This window comes from Hippichthys cyanospilos, chromosome 8, assembly GCF_059441005.1.
Source record: "Hippichthys cyanospilos isolate Australia breed blue-spotted pipefish chromosome 8, RoL_Hcya_1.0, whole genome shotgun sequence".
In the NCBI taxonomy this organism is placed as follows: Eukaryota; Metazoa; Chordata; class Actinopteri; order Syngnathiformes; family Syngnathidae; genus Hippichthys; species Hippichthys cyanospilos.
The window spans coordinates 15,916,730-15,941,203 of record NC_142376.1 but is presented as its reverse complement, the minus strand read 5'-3'; the positions used below and the strand labels follow the sequence as shown (position 1 = coordinate 15,941,203).

Below are 24,474 nucleotides of genomic sequence, written 5' to 3'. Positions count from 1 at the left end.
TTCCTCTTCAAAATACAGTAGTTGTTCATTTTCTCCATCACTAAAAACAGGGGTGGAACCAGCAGGGGTGTAATAAAAACACAGTCAGGCAGACCAGCTGGAGAATTGGTCTCCTTTTTACAATGTTTTTCATCATCATCTCACCTTAAGCGCCACTATTACACAAGGTTCTGCTTCATTCATCTCAGAGTAAAAATAACTCCTTTTATGATCCATCCGGGATTTATATCCAATTCATGAAGATGACAATTCATGAAGATGACAAAATAAAATCACCACTAAGGAGGGTTTGTTCTCATTTCTCCCGTTTGTCATTGAGCCTGCTTTACAGCTTCACTAATACCCACCAATTTTCAAAATAGGTGGGCCATAGAACAAGTATCTCATAAATGTTGATACATTCTTTGGTGAATGTTATCAAGCCTTTGTTAATTTATATGAGCGAATTTGGGGAATTGCTCTATTCTATGACTGAATAATGGTTAAATATTACAAAAGACCTGTGGTAATGCCACTTATCATTTTATCCACTTGGTCCTTTCCGCAGTTGGTTGCCCAAATGGCTTTCAGAAGTAAATCTAACCATTGTATGTGGTCTGGTTTAGAGCTACTGTACAACCTGACATCTGATGTGGACAAGAGACAAAAGAATCTGCCTTCCCGGGTCTACTTCATTCAGAGTGGCTCTCAGATCAGCCAGAAAAGCCAGCAGCTCAACCTGGAGGTCAACAAGAACCAGTGCCAGCACTTCACTGCCTATGTCAAAGTAAGTTTAGACTGTCTGGTCTTCATATTGGCTTCTTTTCTTTGCTGATAACGCCCTTAAATAGTCTCAGTTTGTTTCCCACGACAGAAACACTCATCATGCAATGTAGCATTAGCACTATTTCCTTCATAGGTTTGTTTTAATCTTCATCTGTTTATAGAAGAGGCCAAATGCACACATTTCCAGTTAAAATATTTACGCTGTTTAATACAAGCAAGCAAAATTCACAATCAAGGAAGCAACATCACAGAGTGTGGGGGCTGCTATGAGAATGTTGGCTCCTTCCCCACCACCTGCTGAGATTGATGTAACAGTCATGCGCTTGATGGCTGGTGAAATCATGCTGTCATAGGGCTTGTGTTATTAGCCTCAAGTGTACATATCTCAGAAAAAGACTCGAACAAAGTCCCCTTTGTCATCACAGTCCCTCTATTGTGTTCTGCTGTGATTGGGCTGCGCGGCCACCGGGAGGGTCCACGTCCTGAGGGCACCGGCCATGCTTCCCTTCCTTGTGCACGGAAGCCCATAGTGCAGGCCTGTAAATTTCATGAGCATTTTTTACAGAGCCCCTCTGGTACTTTGTATTAAATGGGAAGCTTTTATTCCCACTCTTAAGAAGGTCAAGGACATGCATACAATCATGAGCATCACGCAGCGCAGTTGGAGCAATGAGTCTTTACGGACCTCATTCAAAGTATGTTATCGACCATGTTGAGGCCGTGGCCGTTAATTTGTGTAAATGTTGCGCACCTCAACCTAGACGGGCACGCAACAAACCACGATTTTATTTTCATAAATTGCGTGTTAAAGAAGACATTTGCAATTAAATTAGGATTACAGTACATCGACTGTTGGGATGTTCAGATCCTGATCACGTGATTGAAAATTGGGCCTGATCACATCAATTTCAGCTGATCTGAATCAAAGGAAAAAATATTGGAGTTGAGCAATGTCACAGTCTGGATGATTTGGACAGTTTCAAGGTAACTTATGTCTCCAAACAATGAAAATGAAAATCATTGTCAATTAATCTGATAATTGATTAGTTGTCGATTAATTGATTGATTTTGACAGCCGTCATCTCAGCCAGTTCATCCTGCATGAACAATGCCACTTTAGTTGGTGTCCTTTCCAAGTTTATGTTAGCTATGTTGAAGTTATTGCACAGACTGAATGCCTTAGGGAAAGATGAAGGGTTCTGCACATTATGACCTACTGTGACTCCATATTCTTTTCCAGCATGTGTTTGTTCTGAACTTTAAAGAATCATAATTTTCAGAGGTGATGTATTTTTCCTTTAAAGGACTCTTCCTGACTAGTAGCATCATTTATCTTTGTCACGTGTTTCCCCACATCAACCAGCCAGTATTCCCATTCCCCAGAAGAGGTATGCTAATGGAAAGCATCTGGTTTCCCAGTTGCATCCTTACCGGGTGGGTTGCAAGCCTCACCAGGGAGTCATCTTATACAGCAGAAGCACAGAAGAGGGTGCCTCAGCAGAGTGTTAGACTTGTGTTGCTTTTATGTGGCTGCATGTCAAATCAAACTAAAAAAAAAAAAAAAAAAAAAAAAAGGATTCACAGCGATTCAGTTCATGTAAGTCCTATTTATTGATGGAATAGATTGGTGTTAAAAGCTCATAGAAAATAATAATAACCTGCAAAAGTTTAATTTGTTCAGCAAAATGCAAAGGACTGGAACAGACATGCTCAATTTCTATCATCTGAGTTCAAGTGAAAGTCTAGACGAGCGGCTCAGTAAATCATACTTTGAGAAAACATATAACATAACAGCAGGTATGCCACATGCAGGGGCTCATGCTTCAGCACATATTCAGCAGTACCTCCTGAAATTATGCAAGTCTTTCATGTTGACCATTTTCACCATGTTTTCATTGGCACGCACTTGCGGCATAGCAGTCGTCCAGATGGTCTATGTTTGGTTATTTTCGGCAGGATGAACCGCTCACTTGCTTTTGCCCCTGTTGGACAAAAAACTGATTTTGCACAGTTACGAGCAATTAGGATTTAAATGACTAGAGGTGCTGTGTACCACTGAGTCATGCTGTCAGGCAAGCCAAATTCTTCAATGTGATTTGTTGCCCTAAGTGATTTGGAATAATTGACATCCTTTTCTTGTGTTGTTTTTACTGGTTCTAGTGTATTGTGCCAGAATAAACACATATTGAAGGTTTGGCAGATGAGAATGTAGAGCTGTGAATGAACTTTTATTTTTACCTGACTTTTTAGGTGACAACTTACATACTTGAGTCCAGCATATTCTTGTGGACATTGAATAGGAAATCCCATGGAAAGTTAGATGCAGTATTTGGTCAAACTGAAACTATGAATACAGCTGTGTTGCATGTAATTCTGTATGCATGCACAAATGTAAACAATGAAACCCTTCATTTCTGACAGTGGCATTGAAGCAAATGTGATGTGTAATATAAAATAAACAACATGGGTGGGTTAAGTAAGGAAGATGTGAGGGATGATTGGAATTTATCTTTATTATTATCATCAGTACTATGATTATCATTAGCTTTTTTGTGTAAGATGGATGAAGGCCACTATCAACATGTGCTGTTCAGTTGCAGAATGTTCAGTAGACAACAGGTGCGGTGTTAACATTACATTGGGATAAACAGTCCGTCTCTCTATAACATAGTTATTACTTACTATGTCTATCCATAGAGTCTACATGACTCGCATTGCTTTGGTTCAACTGATTCATAGTTCGCCCAAGTCAACAAACCCTTTTAACGAATCCCTTATTAGGAGCTCTGCACTTCTCCTGAACTCTTGTCATGTCAAGCTTATGTCTTATTTACATGTTCTGTAAAGTGTCCATCGTCATACGTGTGTTTTTACTGCACTCATGCATGTGTGCCTCGAAATCACAGCAAGGGCATTTGTTGGCATTGATTGGTGTTTTGTAGCTCAGTTGATGCATCTCTGTCTCAGAGGAGAAGCTAAAATAGGCCGCTAAAGTCTTGCACGTAACAGTTGTCCGTTTAATTTAGCTTGTAAGTGTCCTGCTTTCTACACCCCAAACACGTGTGCTTTCCTCTGGCCTATATTCCACTGCCCCAATAACATTCGCTTGGCACCAACACAGTTGTTCATGGAACTTGTCTCTCTGGTCATGGGGAGAATATAGTGCCCCTTCTCATTGTTTTGATTCATGACCAGCTCGTGAGCAGCCATTTTCAGGACAAAGAATTGAAAGCCTTTTTGATTAGCTCCACTCAGAATACAATTAGTCCGTAAATTCTCATATAAATCTTTTACGAACTCAACAAACAGTAGGCTATGTTAAATTTTGTCAAAACACTAAAACATAAAAAGTCCACAAATTCTTTTAACATTGATAGGCTAGCAGAGCATTAGATAGATAGTGTAGAAAATGTAGTGCAATCATTCAGATACATTTGTAACCTTTCTTTTAAAATTGGCATTTTCCCATCGTAAATGAAAACTGCAAAAGCCATTTTGATTGGTACAAGTGGAGACAAACATCTATTTACAAATTGCAGGCCAATATCATTGCTTCCACAGTTAAAAATTCTAGAAAAACAATTTTCACAAAGACTTGGCAGCTTCATAGATAAACAATCTCTTCAGAGAAAAAACTCAATCTCTATGACTGGATTGGATGTTGTGGAAGAAATTGTTTTGAATATCGAGTAAAAAAGAATACTGTAGAGATTTTTATTGACCTAAAAAAAAGCCTTTGATACTATAACTATAGTATACCAATAACTGGGTCTCAAGTTATTCATATTATATATCAATGATAACTGTTGTGCCTTTACATTTTTTTAAATCTACTATTTCCCTATACTGCAATTTTATTTTGGGAGAAATAAGTGTTTAAAAAAATATACACTCTAAACCTAATGGACCATAATTGGGCTAAACCATAAATGTTTATAAATAATTAATAACATATTTTTTTTGCTTTCAACACAACAGCTTTTCAACAATATCAGTAATATCTAATGTCAGAAGAACCACTACTTTTTTCAAGGACTGAGCACAAAATGTTTTTTTTTTTATACCTCCAAATTTTTAAAGTGGGATAGTTGAGATAATGTTTTTTTTTTTTAGGTTAATAATGCATAACATTACTTATTTGTATTTTTTTGCATTAAAAAAACGCAAGATAGCACCCTATTGTGGTAGCAAGTAGCTACTTTTTTCATTATCTGGGGTGTCTGCTATTTTTTTTTTTAAACGAGAATTTACTTTTTTCTTTTACTCCAATCCACTGGGTAGATTATATTGCAATAGTGCTGATAAATGAGCTCTCCATAGGGTGACTGGCCTGCTTTACTTCCCAATCATACCGGCATCTATGTTATGTGACACATTGGGAATCTCAAATCATTCCATTTCCCCCACTGCTGATGAATGAGGACCTTTGGGAACAGAAATGATAAACTCCAATAATAGTCACTGCTTATTCTCACCACTTTGATTTATAGTGTTGCTCTGTGATTAAGAATACTATATCACGAGAAAAGACAGGCATTCATCAGTGAATGATATGGTTTGAACATAACTGTACCTGCAAGTTATTCTGATATCTAAACCATTTTCCCAATTGAATATAAAAATCATTTATTACAAGGCCCAACTGTTGCCATTATAAAACCTTTAACAGTGCAGGCGTTTTGTTTTATTATTATTAGTCATACAAGTGTAAAAATTAGTTAACTAAACAAAGTATGGGGCAATGTACAGTACCTTTGGTGACATTAGATTTGTAGCCCTTAGTTGACTTAATTTTTATATGCCGCATTTGCCTGTCTATTTATGTTCTCCCACTCCTTTTGAAATTGGTTTTGGGAATAGCGGTTTCGAAAACATCATCAACATTCAACAGAAAAGCTGGACTGGAATCTCTAGCAGATTATTCAATATTTTATTCACACACAAAGTCACATTGTGTAGTTCACAGCTCTGTATCAGTAATAATAAAAAACATCCATCCATCCCATCCATTTTCGAGAGCCGCTTATCCTCACAAGAGTCGCAGGCTTGCTGATGCCTATCCCAGCAGGCTTCGGGCAGTAGGCGGGGGACACCCTGGACTGGTTGCCAGCCAATCGCAGATAATAAAATGCAGTACGAAAATGAATATAATTTGAGGGTTTCTCTTCATATAATAAAATACAGTACAAAGATAAACCCACAAATTATGTTTTACATCAAACCCATCAATAACAACTTGACCTTGCGAGACTTCACTCTTTAATTCGATAGGCAATTTGTCTACTTGAAAAAACATATTTTTGAGCTGGGTTTTGCATAATCTAATTACACATATTTTTTTACATTTAAAGCTGCATACAAATTAGCCTCAAAAATTGAACTCTGACTCCTATATTTTGAATTTTTTTACTTTTTGATACTACTTCCACTGAAGGTGCTTTCAGGGTGTGTTTACAGGAATGTGAACAAAAGCACCATTCAGAATTCAAAATGTTATTAAGTAAAGTCAAGTTTTATTTCTAAAGCACATTTAAAAAGACCAAAGTGCTGTACAATAAAATAATTTTGCAAATAAAAACGTAAGATAAGCGAACAAGCAGGAGCACAGTTTAACCAGCCGGGCAACGGAGATGTCAGTGTTCAAAGCGCATAAAAGCGAGTTAGGAAAAGTGTGTTTTTAAGAGAGATTTCACCTACAGATTTACCAGCTACCTCATTTATGTGGTCAGTCAAGTCTAATCAATATTGTACGTTGGCTCTTTTGTAATGGCCATTTCCTTTTATTAATCAAATATTGGTGCTTTGAAATCCTTTATAATCTACTCATTTAAGTGAGTGTTCAAAAGTTCCGTGTCATTGGCACCTAGCAGCTTTCTCTTGACAGGCAAACAGGAAACCCTGGTGAGAGAAAAGCAAACCAGGAGTTCCTGTACTAACCTCCGAAAGAGTCCCCCATGTGGATCATTTCCCAGGCGGCTTCGTGTGGCACGTGGAAGCCGGGCCTGCTGTCACACTGCCTGCTTTGTTTGCCGCTTTACAGACAAAAGACAGACTTGGCCGAAATGCGCAGTTCCCTTGATGCCGCCCTCTTGGTTTCATTTACCAAGAGAACTGATACAGTGAACGTACATAGCGGCAAGATAATCATATCCAGCTGTCTTCTGTCACACACGGCTGCACGTCAAGCATCGTGTCTAAAGAATATAATTAAAATGTGCTGTAACAATATCTAGAGTGGAGAACGTCAATGGCTGATACTTAATGCTTTGTCCTGAAATTTTGTCTGTTTATATCACAAGCTAGTAAAGATGAATTATTCCAGGTAAATTTAGCACAGACTAATATTTTTGTCAGGATTTCCCTACATGGCCGTGCCAGAGGGAACGTGAGACAGCTCTTCTTCAGCTCTGTTTTGGGAGTAGTGCACGGCCAGCAGACTTGTTCTTTACAGTAAAACATCTCATAAATGTGCAATGGAGTCATTTGTAAGGTGTTGATTCTACCATGGATTATTATCCTGAGTCTGCTCTTGCCATCGTAAATCCAGCGCCATATCTGAATGACCAAACGTCACGCTGATTGGATGAGTCGATGACTTTGGCAGCCTAGCGCACTGAGCAAAACGCTTCTGCAGAATTTTGGCAGGCTTCTCACTACACGATGCCACCACAAGGAAACATTATGGGTGGCCAAGTCTGACCACAATGAAGGGGATTCTCTAGCCATGTTTTCCCCAACTTCCACTGCAGAGGAAACACAAGCGAGTAAAGGGCTGATATCCTATGGAGGGGGGGCGACAAAAGGCTGCCATGACTTCATCACTTGGCATCTCCGTCGCACTTCCCTGAGAGACATGGCCGTGACCGTGTTGTCATTTCCCACTTCTCTTTGTTAATGGTTGTTATTTTAGATGTCAACATCATTCTTCGCTCCCTGCATGAATCGCCAGCGTCTCCTACAAAGTGAACTTAAAAATGTATACACAAGATAAAAGTTTATATCCAGCGGAGCAAGCTCTCAAAGGGTGAATTTCGCACAATGTTGAGTTTGTGTGTTGCAACTTTATCAGGGTTGGGCCCATAAATAATGTCTCCAATGACAACAGTAAAGCAGAAGTGGCCAAAGGCGTTTGCTTTGAGTGACGAAATCAGCTGCAGGAAGCATCTGGAGCCTTCTTCCATCACCAGGATGGAACAGTCTCAAACACAAACACTGCACTTTTGAAGCCGCCCCTCCCTGCTGCTTTCGCGTGCATTTGAGAGCTGTTATATTAGCAATTGAAGGCAACCCTCAAAGAATTTCAACTGTAGCGACACCGTTTTAATAGCATTATGGTGCCATTCACATCTGGATAACATGAACTTGTTGCACAAGTGTGGAGATAAGAAACTTCCTGTTTATAGATGAAGGTTAATCATCATGTTGGAGGAAGTTAATTTATCAAAGTGAGGAAGTCCTTAGAGGGCTCCTTTTGTAAACAACAACAGATTTTTGGCTTGCTCTGGGAATGATTTTACAATGAAACTGCCTGATCCGTGCAAATGAAAATGTTATTTGGATACAATTTTGGATACAGTTTCCTTTTTTATGAGCTCTTTGAGATACTTGCTTGAGTTGTGACCTGACCATTTGATACCCGTTAAGAACCCACACTGCTTCCTTAAAAGGCTCAGCCGGACTGCACCTTTTTTATTCATGGTTTGGTTTTGTTTAGTTTATCGCACGTGACGCCCCAGTGCACTCATCAGCCATGTTACTGTTGCAATAAGTAAAGAGTTGAAGGTAGTGGACTGATGATGATGATGATTACATGATGATGAATCTTGACGGGTAAGTTAGGTTAAGAATTTGTGGAATGTAGAAGCTGCAAGTGTAAACTTTTCGACCGGCCCACCTCTTGCCTCTGCTACTGTGCTGCTTCGGGGGTCATTTCCAGAATTAAATCCTGTGATCCTGAAAATAGAACAGAAGCAAAGGCCTGATAGAAAATAAAGCAATATGGGCAGGTTGAATGAGCAAGCTGTGAGAAAACACATCTGCGTATTTATAGGCGATTGGCAGGGCTTTCACATTCAGATAGTACAGAACACAACTGTGGAAACTGGCACTGAATCAAGTGGCTGTTGATAGAACGTTGTAAAAATAACAACACAGATGATTTTGGTATGTTTGACCAGTAAGCCTATTCCATCTGCCTATTTCAAGCAGGAACGTGGGGAACCTTTCACTCCTCTTTTATGAAACCCAGCTGTGGTTTTCACTATTCAAGGGTCAAATATGGAATGCCTTTTTCATGATGCCTGCGCGACTGTAAAAGTTGACCGCAATTTACACTTCGTATGTTCGGGATGGTTGAAGAATATGTACGTAATACATTCTCTGAATCGGAAACGTAGGTACAGTATATCGCGTTATCGGCTCAGCTTTGCCAAAACATCCCAAGCAAAAAGAGTGTGTTTATGTTGTGGTTCGAAAAGAGGAATACTGATTTCAAATTTCAAATTTAAACTACATATATATGTTTGCTCATCATGGGATGTATTTCAACATCGATGAGTTTTAGATTTACGAGCTACCTCAGAGTGCCTAGCCGCACTCTCTCTTCCCCGAAAATTTTGTGAAGCTGAACTTTTTCAGCCATTTCCGGGAGTCACAAGTTAGAATTTTTTTAAAATTATTTTTAAAGTACATTTATTGCTACTTGTTGTCGACAGTCTTGTTTACTGAAGCCGCACCTTTCACCGTGTGGCTGACTTGTTCAATGCTGGTTGGACATGAAATATCCATCCATCATCTTTACCGCTTATCCCCACGAGAGCCACGGTCGCTCGAGCCTACCCCTGCCGAGTGAATGAAAGAACCATAAACAGGCGGTTTACAAACATTGTGGATTGTAGTGACCCTTCAAATTCAGAAAATACCCAACTTAACAAAACTTGCGCTCTCAAAAATAAATGACCTTGATTAGTTGATTCAATAATGCATTGCAGAAGCTAACAAATTGACTTTTGCAAAGGGGGACAATGTGCAATAACCTTTTCAATGCTGTGTTTGTTTAGATTGTGTCAGGTTCACTCTGTTGTGATGGACAGCAGGTTGTGAAGGTTATCAGGTTAATGCCTGAAGCTGGACAAACATCTCTGCCTACCTCGGCCACAAACATCAGACAGGCCGAATGTTTGATCGCGTGTTGGATGTTTGTTGAAGTTTTTCAGTGCATACATCTGGTGTGAGCTGTACTTTCCAATGACTCTCAAGCTTCCAAAGTCCAACTGCATATTTTGCTGGCTTGTAAGATTTTTTTGTAATCGGTCTTAGAATTACGAAACAAAGTTGAGAGATTTTGCAGACATGATTCTTTCTCTTGAACTTTGCAAGGTTACATGTGAAAAATCATCTCCGTTGTTTTAATATTTTGGCGGGTAAACAGTGAGACTTTATCAAGCAATTTTAAAAGGAAACTACGCAGTCTAAACAGAGCATTTTCACACAAAGGAAGTAGGAAGCTTATGTGATCGTAAACTCATTCTTATGTATGTGCAGAATCTGGCAAAATGTCGTTAAGTGACAAACAATGAGCGGAATGAGATCATAAATATCTTGAATTAAACGTGTACACACCCAGTCGCTCTGTCCTTGAGTCTGACAGGACAGGCCAACTGTTGCATGCAGGTGTTTGCTATATGCTTTGACATGTATGTAAAGTCATACCCGTTGGTATACACAAGTATTTTTCCGTGCAATTATTCAGAATTGTCCTGTGATTGACTGGTGAACAATCCAGGGCATAATTTGGAATTACCCGTAAATCAAATAGGTTGAGCTTCACCTTATACTGTGATTTTGAACAGGGTAAATGATGTAAATGGATAGATTCCTGACATTTTTATGCATCGTTTCCGGGCAGGACTTTCCAATTGTGTGTCATTGCATTGTGACACTATGAAATGGTAAAGTTTGACCATACTTTTCCTACTGAATTCTAATGAGAACAATTTAGAAATGTGCACCTACATAGCTCCATTAAGAAGGAATCATTTTCCCAAGACACTACTTCACTGGTCCAGACTTCACACATCTTCAAAAAGGATTTTTGCTCTTGTGGAGCGTACCTCTTCTCTGCATGTTTCTGGACATTGTGATTAATTCAAATCTGTAATTAATGTATCTAATTATTCTCATTTTAATCTCACCAAAAATAGAGGGAAAAAAACCCTCAACCAGGGATTTTTTTTTTTAATTTATTGTGTTATTGTGCCAAATCAAAAGATTGATATACAAAACAAAGTGGCTTCAGTCATTTATTGTCTTTAAAAAAATACATTACTAACCATTTTTCTTTTGCTCTACTTGAGACTCATCCCAAGTGCTGGCTAAAACCTTTATTTTCAACCATCAAGAAGAACGGTGCTGTTTTCTATTGTCACTCGCCAAATTATTAGAAATTAACATTAAAATAAAACATTGTCCTCTGTAATTAGTTGGCAACCAGTTCACGGTCTCCTCCACCTACTGCCCATAGACAGCTAGAATAGGCCCCAACAAGCCTTTGAACCAAGTGAGGATAAGTGGCTGTAGAAAGTGGACGGATAGATGTATAGATGGATTGTTTGACTAGTCCATCGCGCGCTTGCTCAAACAAGGGGTCTTCTCAAGTTTAGTTTGACAAAAAGATTTGCTCTGCTTCACTACATTAGTGTCTTTTTTGCTATTGTTAGCTGTGATTGTAGTCACAGCTTGCTGCTTTGCATTGATGTGGTAGGCTAAACTTAAGCTACGTCTGTGGTAAGCAAGATTCTTATTACAAACTATGCATAGCTCTACCTTTATCAAAGATGCCGTTGGGGCATTTACCATTAAATTTACCATTCATCTGAACAACTCTCACATGCTATTCCATTTTCTCGTCTTCCTTCTGCTCCTGAACATGCCTTCCCACCCACCGCAGGATCCCATCAAGTTATACCAAATACAGACAGCCAATCAGTGTCCCCGTCTTCTCATTCGCCAACTCCCAACAACTTAAGCACGAAAAGTCTAATGCATGAAAACTGATCTAATCATCATGGAGAAGGCATACATTTGAAAATTAAAAATGAAATAAGCACAATTAAAAAAAACGCTTTTATGATGACTATCATTAATGAAGGCAAATTAACCTGTTAATCTGACACCCCTAAATGTGCCACACTACTGTTTATTTTGGAAGTATTCTTACAAATAATGCATATCTCATTAGACACATATCTCACACTAAAGTTGGAAGGACTGTATTCATTCATCACTTTAACTCAAAAGGTTTTTCCATTTGGACTAAGATTCCCTGGCGTTCAGCCGTCCAATGAAAGGGCCGCAAGCTGCAAGTCATCCAAACGTCTATTGTCCTAATAAGGAGTTATGTGTGTGTGCGTGTGTTTCCCTTGCAAGTTAATAAAACTTCCCATGAGCGGGATCCAACTATATGCTTTTGGGGGTTTGGCTGAGAGCGGAGTTCTTCTGCATTTCAGCCAAGCGTGAGGCGTTTAAAGATCAGAGCCTCTTGTACTCTGACGTCACTCCTCCCATAGAACCACTGCGGTGGAGCTACACTCTTAACCAAAGGGGTGTCGGGTTATTGGGGGGTACTGTTTTGTTTTGTTTTTTTACCATTATGTTGATCAGATTAACATATCAAAGCTTCAAGAGAAATAGAAATGTGGAATTTTACTATGATCTAATAAGCCCCATTCATTGAACTCTTGTGTGCAAATAACCTTTAGGTTTATGTATGGATGGTAGAGTGAGCACATACCAAAAACGTTGGCTCTGAGCATGAACATAAACACAGAGCGTTGGCTCAAACTTTGTTCCAGCGTGAGGCGGTGTTGTCGATAAAGCTCTTTGCCACAGCTGTTTTCTTTCACAACACTACCACTGGCAAGCCTCCTCACTTCATGAATACATATATGGAAAGGAAGAGTACCAAAAAGAAAAACACAACTGTAGCAACATGTACATTTGTCATGTTATATTTGAGAATTTACAGTTGCCAAATGCTAGTAGGAAAGAAAACACTTCCTGCTGGGTTACAGTGTGAAAGAATTTCAGTCATTGGTGAAATGGTCAATGCGGATTACAGTCACCATGTAGTAATTCTGCCTCATTTTTTGTTCTTATCCCTGTGGCCTCTCTTAAAGCCAGGAGATGATTTTTAGAACCCCCCACCCCCCAGTGAAGATATCCACACATAGATTACACCTCATGAGAAAAAAGTTGTTTTTAGAGAATAAAGCTAGCTAACCATTACACTGAGGGTGTGAAGATAATTGTTGTATAAAAATGACATATGACTAATGTTCATGAACTAATAATCAAGCAATAGGAAATTTTATGAATGAAGGTTAAGTTAATGTATTATTGCCATCTTGTTTGGCAGTAAAAGTTCTTTAAATAACTCCACATTTGGAGAAAAGTATGACCTTGTTATGTGCTTTTAGTTGTGATACTCCCTTGTGGAAGTGTCCAAATTTGAGCAGTACCACCACCACTGCTTCACAAGCAATGCAAGTGTCTTGCTTCCTCTCTGTCATGTCTGCATGCTGCTATGTCAGCCAGGGATTAAACGGTCATTCTATTGACTGAGGTCAAGTACCATGTCACTGGAGTTGTCAGATGATCCGGCAACAAAATACCCCCTAAAAGTTCCCACACACTACACTTCCTGTGCTTTTATCTTTGGGAATATATCACATATCATTGTGTCACTACTGAAGCTAATGGGTGACAGTAGTTTGTCTGTAAGGAGGATTGGGGTGCGACCCCCCCCCCCCCCCCCCCCCCCATAAAAAAAGGCAAGACGTTGTTGGGGAAATGTTAGTCAGCTTCTTAACCAACTGTTGAGGTGCTCTTCAGCAAGACATCAATTCCGCCGTCCAGCTCAGATAGCTCAGCATTCTTTGTTGCAATCCTTCATGGCTAAAAGGCTTTACTTGATCAGGATTTTGGAGCCAATCAGCTAGTAAAAAAAAAAAAAAAAAAAAAACACTGAACAATCCCTGAACTGATCAGAAGATGGACCAATCTATCCAATTGAAACTACCGGTACTTGATAATGTTTTGGAGATGATTTAGTTTAACAGTTCATATGTTTGTGCTTGTTTTTTGGCGCCGCCTCTGGCGGCCGTTGATATTACATACATAGTGAGAAGGATGTGTTTTTTTAGAGCAGCCAGCCCCCCCCCCCACCTTTCCGCAATATAAATCTAAGGCATTGACCGGTCCGTGGTGATAAAAAGGTTGGGGACCACTGGTCTAATGGATGCGTCTTTCCTTGCCTGTCCCTATGTATGCTTTAGTTCTCTATGTTATGTGCAACAAAAAAAGAGTTATGATGTTGAATTTCGTTTCGAGGCTTTCAGATCAGCATCATGACCTGCAAATAGAAAATGAATGATAATCAAGTCCTCTCAGATTAGAAATTGTCGCCTTTCAGTCTGACATTTTTCATGAAAATGCTTTGTTTTGTTTCCTTTTATTTGTCGTATTTCTTTTTAAGCAACCTCAAAAGAACAGCCTTCCCAGAAACGTTGTCATCTGACCCTTATGCAGGCCTTTGATGTCGAATGGCCTCACACAAGCTTTCTCTTGTCAACCGTTTAGTGTCAAACAGTTGGTGTGTATAGTTCCATAAATTTAGACTGCAGTTAACAATACTGAGTTGCCTTTTCAGATGGTGCTCAGGAATGATGTTTTTGCCAGGGGTGTGGTGGCAATTGGGAGCGTTGATCAAGGGATAAGTGAAATTCAGAAGATTTGCAGAGTATTAGTGAACAGCCTCCCTCACGTATGATGTGAGCTTCCTGTAAGTACCTGGGAGTTAATGGTTGGCCGGTTTGTATTTCTTATGTCAAATGTCACTATCTGTGAAATAATAGATGCTCTGTTAAGAAGAGATGTAGAAATCCCTTCACAGCACAGTTGTTTTAATAGAATGATTATGCCCATTTAGTGGTCTACAAAGGCACAGCTTCAGCATGCAACTGTGAAAAAACACAACATTTCAGGTCATTATGCTCCATCCCCCCCCTAAGTCCTTAGTTCTCATGTGGCTTGTGAAAACGTAAGTTAAGCAGTGGGACTTTAGGGGCTACAGAGCCGAGCAATGAACTCCCGGGGGGTTCAGTTCACACAGGGGCCAGTGGACAGGGCCCATTTGAAGCATGCTGCTTTAATGGCTGCTGGGGTGGAGACTTTTGCCAACAAGTCTGCCGCCATTTCTCATGTGCTGACTCCAACACTGGTCAAGTTACCACACTCCAACTGAACGGCGACACAGCCTGAACAACATAAACGCCTTCGATGCAGCGTTAACCTCAGTCCACTGATGGATTGGAGTCTGACATCTGTCTCTGGCCAGCTGTTTTATTGTTATTGATCAGTACGACTGTGGAGCGTGCAATGGCTAAGTGACATAAAATGAATCAGCTTTTGGTCCTTAGTTGTCTGATCAAGTGCCCAAAAGGGACACCATGCAGACACTGGAAAGGCGGAAAACAACACCAGGATTTAAATACTGAATCCTTTTGCTATGAGGCACACATTTGCAGTGTACTTTCTGTGAAATATTAACTCACTTTTTTTTTTTTTAGCTATACTGTATTATGCAGATCAGAAATATGTTTTTGTCAATCGTGGTGTTTTATCATCATTTGTACCCTAAAACACGCAAACATGCACTTGATAATTGTTAATCCTTACTCATGCTGATGTTTGATGACGGCTCAACCTTAATGTTTTAATGTTTATTTTTGTTGTATAGTTTTTCTGCAATCCTGGGTTGAACATCAAATTGTACTACATCATAGGAATTCGACTAAAGGTTTTACTGCGTACGGTATCGCAGTAATCAATTATCAATCATTATATGATTTTTTTTTTGCACGAGCAACTCAGTGTTGTCAGCAACCAAATAACAAAATGAGCTCATCTCCAAGGCTCTTTATCTGTGTGCTACACTGCTTCCCAAAGCAGACCCAAATCTTCTGTTTCTGTCTGTTCATGTCCTGCTCTAATGAGCGCTGTTTCCTGCTATTACTCTCACTGGTGAAGAGCTGGGTGGGTTCACCACTCGTGATGTTCAGTGTGTTCAAAGCCCAGACTGGCTGTGTGCCTGTCTGAGTAAAGAGGATGGGTGGGTGGTCAATGGAAAATGTTGTTAAAGTGGGCAAAAGTTAGTGTGTGTGTGTGTGTGTGTTTGATGCCCGGAAACAAAGGGTGTTTTCATTGTGGATTTTGGCTAGTCATCATTAGATTACTGATGAATCCTCTACAGTACGTGCTTATACTGTTGACTTTCAGACAGTGTGACCAAAATCACTCTTAATATGAAACGACCGAAGGAGATGAAAAGGAGTTTTTGACTGTAATATTCCGTCAACAAATGAAGATATGACTTGATTAAATATAGCTCTATTTTCTCTCTCATTTTCCAAAGCTGACGCCAAATCAAACTGTTATCTCCTGGTCTCTGATTAAGCTGCTGAATCCTCAAGGATAGTTCATAGAAACAAACATCAACTTTAAAAAATGTTCTTCATAATGATTTCTCAGAACGGTGTCATCAGTAGCTCTGCTCATGTTGTTTTCATTAAATTACTGCACTGTTCATAGGTTTTCTTACCCTTGGTCGGTAAATTTATGGACACGTCATACGAATATGGCGTGTAAACTTATTGAAAACATCTCTAAGTGTGTTAATGAGTTGTTTAAAGACAAAAACAAGCACTTCAGATGATTTCATTCAACTGGAATCTGCTTGGGTAATGAAACCCGGTTTGTATTTTATTTAAGTTCCATCAGGTCATCAGTCAGCAAATTGTTTTATCACATCTTGATGGTTGCAATAATGTAACATATAGTTTTATTCACTACTCATAAGACTAAATTCACAACTGGAGGAGAGATTTTTTCACACTAAATCAAAAAATAAAATAACTAAACTGAGTGTTCTGCACCATAAATGGGTAAACTTTCCTTATTTGTGTATTGTGCCCGGTCAGGACGCACCTTAACTAACATGTAGTGTCATTATGCCTTCTTTAATATTTTTAACAGAAGGACGTGAAGGATGTGTTCACAGCCATCACGTTCGAGGTGGCATACAGCCTGGGGGAGCATGTCATAAGTGGACATCCAGAGCGAGACTTGCCGGCTCTCACCCCTGTTCTACGGTGGAGGAAAGGAAACAAGATTGCAGTGAGAAATGAGGTACAAGACACTGTAGAACATGGGCAGTCTAAGCCACATCTTCTTGTAGCTTCCCCCAGCTGATTTACAGTAATACAATTGGTTTTCTTTGTTGCGAAAGAAAATGATTAAGGTAAGACCCAGGATCAATGTTCAGAACATTCAGGCAGGTATTCTTCCATCCCATCAAAATAATATTAACTCACGGAATCCCAAAGACATGGTTTTACCTTGTTTAAGAGTCTAAAATTTCAAGTATAGATACATTGGACATATTATTGTTTGAGCTCGCTCTTAGACAATCTAGAAAAGTGACTAATTTCACCCGCTTTGCATATAATGGTAATGTAAGTATGATGACAGACACGGGTCCAATGTCATTTCTGGAGGATACGCCAGCTTGCTGCTGCCTTTCACATGGATCCTGTAGGTTCAATTACCAGTCAATGCACAGCTACCAGTCCCAGCCCAGATAAAAACGGGTGGCTTGCGTCAAAAGAGGGCATTTGGTAAAAAGTGTGCCAAACAAATCATGCGCGTGGCTCCCTGTGGCAATCCTTGACAGAGAAAAGCCAAAAGTCACGTTGTCTGTGTGATGGTTACCAGCTTGTTATTGTCCGTGTCTAAGACACAGATTCATTTATTTTCACTGTCACCACTTCTAACCTGGCCCACATGGTCCCAAGATGGGCTCCACTTGTTGAAAAAGGGAAAGATTTACATCTTTCAGCACCAACATATTCAATTAATCTGAAATTAATGAATACCGTGATATTCGAGACAAATGTCTGATATGTTATGTAATAAAAGTGTCTCGGTAAAGATTACCCGAACATAGAAATAATGATGAAAAAGTTCAAAGATACTGAGTAACAGTCCAACATCAACACAACACTGCCCCCTAGACCGAGTGCGAAGTCACTGAGAACTTTTTTGTGTTTTCTCCAAAGACTTGGTTTGAGAAGAACTGCCTGTCAGACGACTGTGCCGCTGACCTGCGTCTCCATGGGAAGCTGTTGCTTTCAGGGTAAAAACAAAGCTACTCCCTCATTGTTCAGATTCAGTCTGTGTTTTGGATCTTTGTGCAAAGTGGAGACATCAGCCCTGTGGGTGTGGGTCCATGACGCATGCTTGGAGGGCATCCATATGTTTTTCCATGCACAGGGAGTTCCCTTGCTTTTTATGGAGTATTTCTCTATGAACACTCACTGTCAGTCTTTTTGGTTTATAATTAATTAATAAGTAGACTTTACTACAATTTAAGCAATCCTGCCGCAGTAGAGTACTAGAACATTTAGTCTGATCATGCTAACTTCTCTTCAAATGTGCTTTTTTGTCATTTGGATAATTTGTCGAGCTTTGGAAATTATATTCCGATCATTAGACAGATGTTTTCTTACTTTCATCCCCCCTTTTTTACATAGTAAGTGGAAACCACCTGTTGGCATGCAAAAAGATTAGACACCTCCAAACTGCAGCCTTATTGGCAAATTGGATTCACTTTACTGTTGTATGACTTGGGTCAAGCAATGTGTGTATTATACTTTGTGGTTCAAAACCTGCCTTGGAAAGAACTACATTAGGTTAAGTCTAATGTTCACTGGGCACATTTATTATACATGTGCAGTCTTGTATCAAGTAAGCGATGGATCAGAAATTCCTTATTAATTTTCTAAAACTGTAGCGCATAGGTCTTTGCAACATTTAGCAGATTTGTCTATTGTTGAGGTTGTATTTAGCGGAATTGCATCAAACTAAGTGTTGTTTCTAATATTTCTCAATGAATAAACATGTTCCATAGGGCACTGGAACAACTCTAAAAGCACAATTATACACACATGAATAGCCATTCACAAATCCTCTCCTGTGACATTGACCAGGCTTGTTTGGACAATAGTTTATTGGCTGAGATACATTGTTTGCATTCTGTTTCAATCAGGGCACACAGCAGGCCCCATTTGGCCCTGGGGGGAGTAAGGAACGTCTCGCTGAACTTGACCATCTCCAACGCCGGAGACGATGCCTTCGACACCAACGTCTATCTCAACTTCTCTCGTGAGGTTTTCTATATCAACTTCTGGCAGAAGGTCAGTTCCTCTCATGGCAGTGATCCATACCAGCCATACTGTATGTGCCCTTTCCCCTTCTTCCATTTACTTTAAGGTTAAAACTTATACAATTGTGGTAGACTAAACTGTTGAAGATAAAAATCAGGCAGATGGCTTTATATACAGAATGCATGCAGGCCATCCCGCATGGACACATGAACTCTATCGATCATCATGGAAATTCATCATGATGTCACTTTAACAATAAAATTCGAGCCACTGCCATCTCCCACAATACCTGGAGGAGAGATTTTCCTAAAGCAAATGACTTTCACAGTGGCAAACTCTGCCTCCGCTCACGATATTTTGAAGAGGGCGCAAGTCTACTCCAGCTCAGAAAGCTGCCATCAATGTGTTTTTTTAGATGCTACACAGAACCCCACATCCTCCCAACAGACACCCAAGGCCTAAGTGAACGACGAAATCAAACATAGAAATGGCGTAAATGAAGAATAAACATAAAATTAAATTTGAACAGATCCCGATGTGTTGGCGAGAAGCATTAGGAAAGCAGATTTGGGATGCCCTCGTTAATTTAATATCCCACCGCTGACGTCATTTATCACATTGCCAGCATTCACAGGGCTTCATTTGGTGCAGGAACCTGATAGTTTGGATGACCTGCTATGACGGGAAGACAACTTTATGAAGAGGTGCCAAACAACCCACTAACCAGATTTAAAGCTCTTAGAGACATTTATAATTACTACCGGAGAAGACCCAAGTGATGATATGTGCTCTATTTATGCAAAGTTCAGGCCAACACTCAGTCCTCCCCAGAGGCAATTTTCTCCAGTAAACCCAGCATGAACTTGTCTGCCCCTCAGATTTAAGAGTGAGAGGTCTTAGCTGGCTGTTGTTCTTGCAATGAAAGCTGTCAGAAAGCTTTGGAAGCCAATTGCCTGGACAAGGCTGCCGAGACTCGTGGGGCTGCTGCAACTTTGGTTCTTCTTTTTAATTAATTCTTGGAAATGTTTGTGTTTTGGCCTGTTGTTTGTCCATTTTATACAGTAGGTTTGGGCCACATCCTCTAACTCCTAGATGCATTTTTAAATTTCTCCCCTGCCCTTTGTTATGATTACCACCTCATCACCTTCCATTTAGAGTGGGTATGAATGTGGCGTCAAATGGTAGTGATTTATTTAATTTTTATAACTCAAGGGGAATTAAGCTTTTTATGGACACCTCAACAGGTTAGACACATTCAAATTGCTTCGTAAAGAGCAAAATATATAATTACTTTATAATTAACGCAAATTACATCAGCACAGTGGTTTTGTGCATCCGTATCACAATTTCAATGTTGTGGTTTTGGAATTGTGATTATGGTCTCTGGCTTTCTTGTGTGAAATATGAATGATCTCCCAGTGCCGCCATGGGTTTTCACAGACTACAATTATTAGATTTTATTGTATCTTTAAATAAAACTATAATTGCTTAGTAGCTTAGTAATTGTATTCATGAGTTAACAGTACACAGAGAGCATGTATCATCTGACAGTAAAACATTTGTCTGATTAATAATAATTATAAATGTCATTGTGGCAAACTGGAGAGCACATCTGCCCACACGGTACAGAGAACATGGCCCTTGCTTGGTCCCTTGCTGTGTGGAGTTTGCATGTTATTCCCATGCCTGCTTGGGTTTTCTCTCATGAGCTGCTTTCCCCCCCACATTCCAAGAACATGCATGTACTGTAGGTATGTATATTAGACAGTCTAAATCACAGGTGTCGAACTCCAGTCCTCGAGGGCCGGTATCCTACATGTTTTCAAACCTTTTCCCTCAAAAACACCTGATTCAAATGATTGGGATCATTTTGAAGCTCCTGCGGAGCTTGCTAATGAGCTAATTATTTGAATCAGGTGTGTTGGGGAAAGAAAACCGGAAAACATGCAGGATGCCGGCCCTCGAGGACTGGAGTTCTACACCTTGCAAATACACCGAGACAATTTAGACTCTAAATTGTCTCGGTGTATTTGCAAGTATGAGTGGTTGTTTGTCTTTGTGTGCCCTACGAATGTCTGGCGACCAGTTCAGGGTGTACGCCGCCTACTGCCAGGAGACAACTGGAATAGGCTCTAGCACACCCTTAGGAGGATAAGCGTTTATGATGATGGGTGGACGGAGTGGCGGATGGAGGCGCCTTTCTGACCCAAGGAAACACAAGGAAACAATAACAGAACAAATTCAGAAGATATAATCATTCAGTTGAAAACAAAATGTACAAAATGAGCATGAAAAATGTTTAAAATCAAATCAATAGGGGATAGGATCATTTGAGCTACTTTAGAAGATGAGTTTTAGGGTGAGATTTGAAGGTGAGTAAATAGTCCACTCCATATTACAGGGAAATTCCAGAGACAGGGGCGTAATGCTTTGAAGCTTGAAACGTTATGGTGGTCAATGGAGCAGAATCCAATGATAAATGTGATATTAGGCAGGGAGCCAGTGGAGTTGAAGAGTTGGGTGTCAGGAATGTAAAAGTGTTATTTGATGTTATTTTTACAAAGGATACTGCCAAAGGAAAGACAATTAATTGATAAATGATAAATGCCAGGGGGTTAAGAACAGAACCCTGTAGAACACCAGGTGTGACAAGCGAGATTTGAAAGGTTTGAGCTGGATTAACTCAATGCATTTAGACAAATATGATTTGATAAAGACAGTGTAAACATACAGTGGCAGTTAGCCTATCAAGGAGAATGTTATGTGAGTTGGTGTCAACTTAAATTATGAGAATTGTTAATTGGCAATTGTTAACCATGAGGTCAGCGGTGAGATTTACATAAATTCTCACTATGCTGTGGAGGGCAGACCAGATTGAAAATGTCATTTTGAAATCATAAATATTACTGAGACAGATGAAGAAACAATACTCAATAAATGTGGGCGTGCATGTTTTAATTGTCCAGAAATTTATGCTCAATAATTGCAGCCATGTGGACATTTTTTTTTTGTGTATTTGAACATTATGTTTAACAGACTAGACAAATTACAAAACAAGGTTACAGTTGATACTAAAAAAATGTAGGTTGAAGTTCAATTAACTTTAAAGTATCCTACCCCTATATCTCCAAATGAATCAGTGTCAGTTTCGATCTGATTTTGGTCTTTATACATCTTAAAAAAAAAGAAAGGTGATATTGGTTCAAAACGGCATCATGCTTTCATTCATTCAATGCTTGCAAATGGGATTACCGGTAATTTGAATGCAAAATATACACTAGGGAGCTATATGATCATCAGCACTGAGGGTGTTTATAGACAAAGCTTTGTTGAATAAACACTAATAACGGTTTATAATGATAACAGAATCAGTGTTCACGTCACTCATGTTGTTTTTACATGTTGCTTATACATTTTATGGATTAAACAAAAAAACAGGTTTCTACATACATATGTATTTCATTTGGTTGTCTGGTATTAATATAAAACAAAATATAACTATTAACTGAGACGAGGGTGATTGCATCTTTTTTTCTTTCTTTTTCATTTATGGACGTCAGGGTAATATTAGTGTGTTTCGGAATCAATTTTAATCACACAGATGCAGAGCTGGACAACCTCTTATCATAACAACATGGCAAAAGAGCTAAACATTGTGATAACTTGATTCCATACTAGGAACATGACTCAAATTTTGAAAATGCAAGAACATAAATCAACAATATATACACACACGCTGAGGCTGAAGTAACGAGGGGAAAAAAAACACCACCTGTGAATTGTCATCCTGATGTCCTTGCTCCATTAGAAGTTTGGTATGACAGTAAACGACGCTAAAGAGGCCCAATGGCAGTTAAGGAGCATAACATTTGTCTAAATCGCTATGTGTGTTGAGAAAGTAAGCAAGTGACAAAAAGTGAAGCGGTGCTGAACAAACAGTCTTGTCGTTCTCCCAATGGAGACACATCACGCTCTATGTCTGTGCTCTGTTCTTGCTCAAGGACTGTCAGGTGGATGATGAGTAAATAGACCATCTTCCCTTGTGCACTGCATGCACAGCCCCACGGGATGGGCGGTGTTAACATAGAGGAAATAGAGGAAATTCCACCATTGCCAGTTTGTACTTGGTCCCCCCCACATCATCAAGTAAAATAGCTGTGCTTATTTAAGTTGAGTTAATGATGAAGAGAGACCCTGCCACACCTTACTGAATCAGCAGAATAAAAGTTAGAATCATTCAAATATGTCACCAGTGTATACTTTTGCAGCTAATTTCCGCATCATCTTTGGAAGTGTGCTCAACAGGCTTCTCAAATTTTGGCAACACCAAGTGCATTCAGACATCATCCAAGGCTGATCCCGTGCAGAATATTTCGGGAGGGCTTTTTAAGTGTCTCTTTACCCTCACCCATGCTCCCACAACACAGGCTCAGCCAAAAGCCTTCCAGTGAACCTTGGGCTAAAAGAATCCTTACTGCTCGTAGGGTCGGGGCCTAAATGTTTATACAGTGCAGCCGGTGGAGCTCCATATTGTTTAGACAAGCTTCCAAACACACAGCCTGGAGCTTGGCCAACTCACCCACCCGCCAAGATTAGTGTATGTATGTGTGCGCGACATCTCTGCTTTGTACATTCTTTGCACAATGAAGACCTTGGATAAAATTAAACAATCCGTTAGAAAATGCTGTCACAAACATGAATTCTTCTTCTACCGCTTCTATCTTGTGCACAAAGCTCTCGTATTGGCTGTCATTATGGTGTGGCACAGGTCTTTTTGTTGTGGTCTATCAGTGTATATTACACAGACAGGTATTTATACAGTCGGCATCATGCAGCCCTAGCGGTTATTATTCCTGCTGCAGTAATGGAGTGACATTTTAATCTCAGCTCGGGTCTTCCTTGTGTGGAATTTGCATGATGTCCCCATTATTATGTGGGTTTACTTGAGGTCCTTGCATATAGTAATGCAACGCATTTAGAACAACAATGGTCTCCTCACATCATAGGAATGGGAATGAAAGGTCATCTGCCCTTCGTGAAGAGGCAAGGGCCATTAAAGCATGCTTGGCTGAGAATGGAGTGGATTCATTTTGCCACCTCTCAGGTCTGATTTTACAATGGATGGAATTAATGGATTAAAAAGACCACCGACTCCTTCACAATATTCGTAGATAGTCAGGCCTGACCAATATGGATATTTTAGTCCAATGCCGATTTTTGGCACCAAAAATGTTGATTACTGGTTAATCGGCTGAGTCATTTTGAAAAATGATTGGAAAAGATGCATTTGTTTTCTCCCAATCCATTTCGTGTCGAATATGTGCAGATTTTCAGTACTCACGGGCCCACCAGGTCCTTTTTCTCCATGAATAGCAGAGGTCAATATATGTTGTTAACAAAAAAAAACTCCTTTAAGTTTACAGACTGT

General features: G+C 39.7%; 1 protein-coding gene across 1 annotated transcript in view; it reads left to right on the top strand.

Moving 5' to 3' along the window:
- The window catches only part of itga9 (integrin, alpha 9), a 48,213-nt gene that overhangs the window by 15,551 nt on the left and 8,188 nt on the right, over positions 1-24,474 (top strand). Inside the window, exons 15-18 of the mRNA XM_088421757.1 lie at positions 606-766; positions 16,858-17,010; positions 17,940-18,016; positions 18,929-19,076. Coding sequence (XP_088277883.1) covers positions 606-766; positions 16,858-17,010; positions 17,940-18,016; positions 18,929-19,076 — 539 coding nt within the window. The remainder of the gene's footprint in view (positions 1-605; positions 767-16,857; positions 17,011-17,939; positions 18,017-18,928; positions 19,077-24,474) is intronic.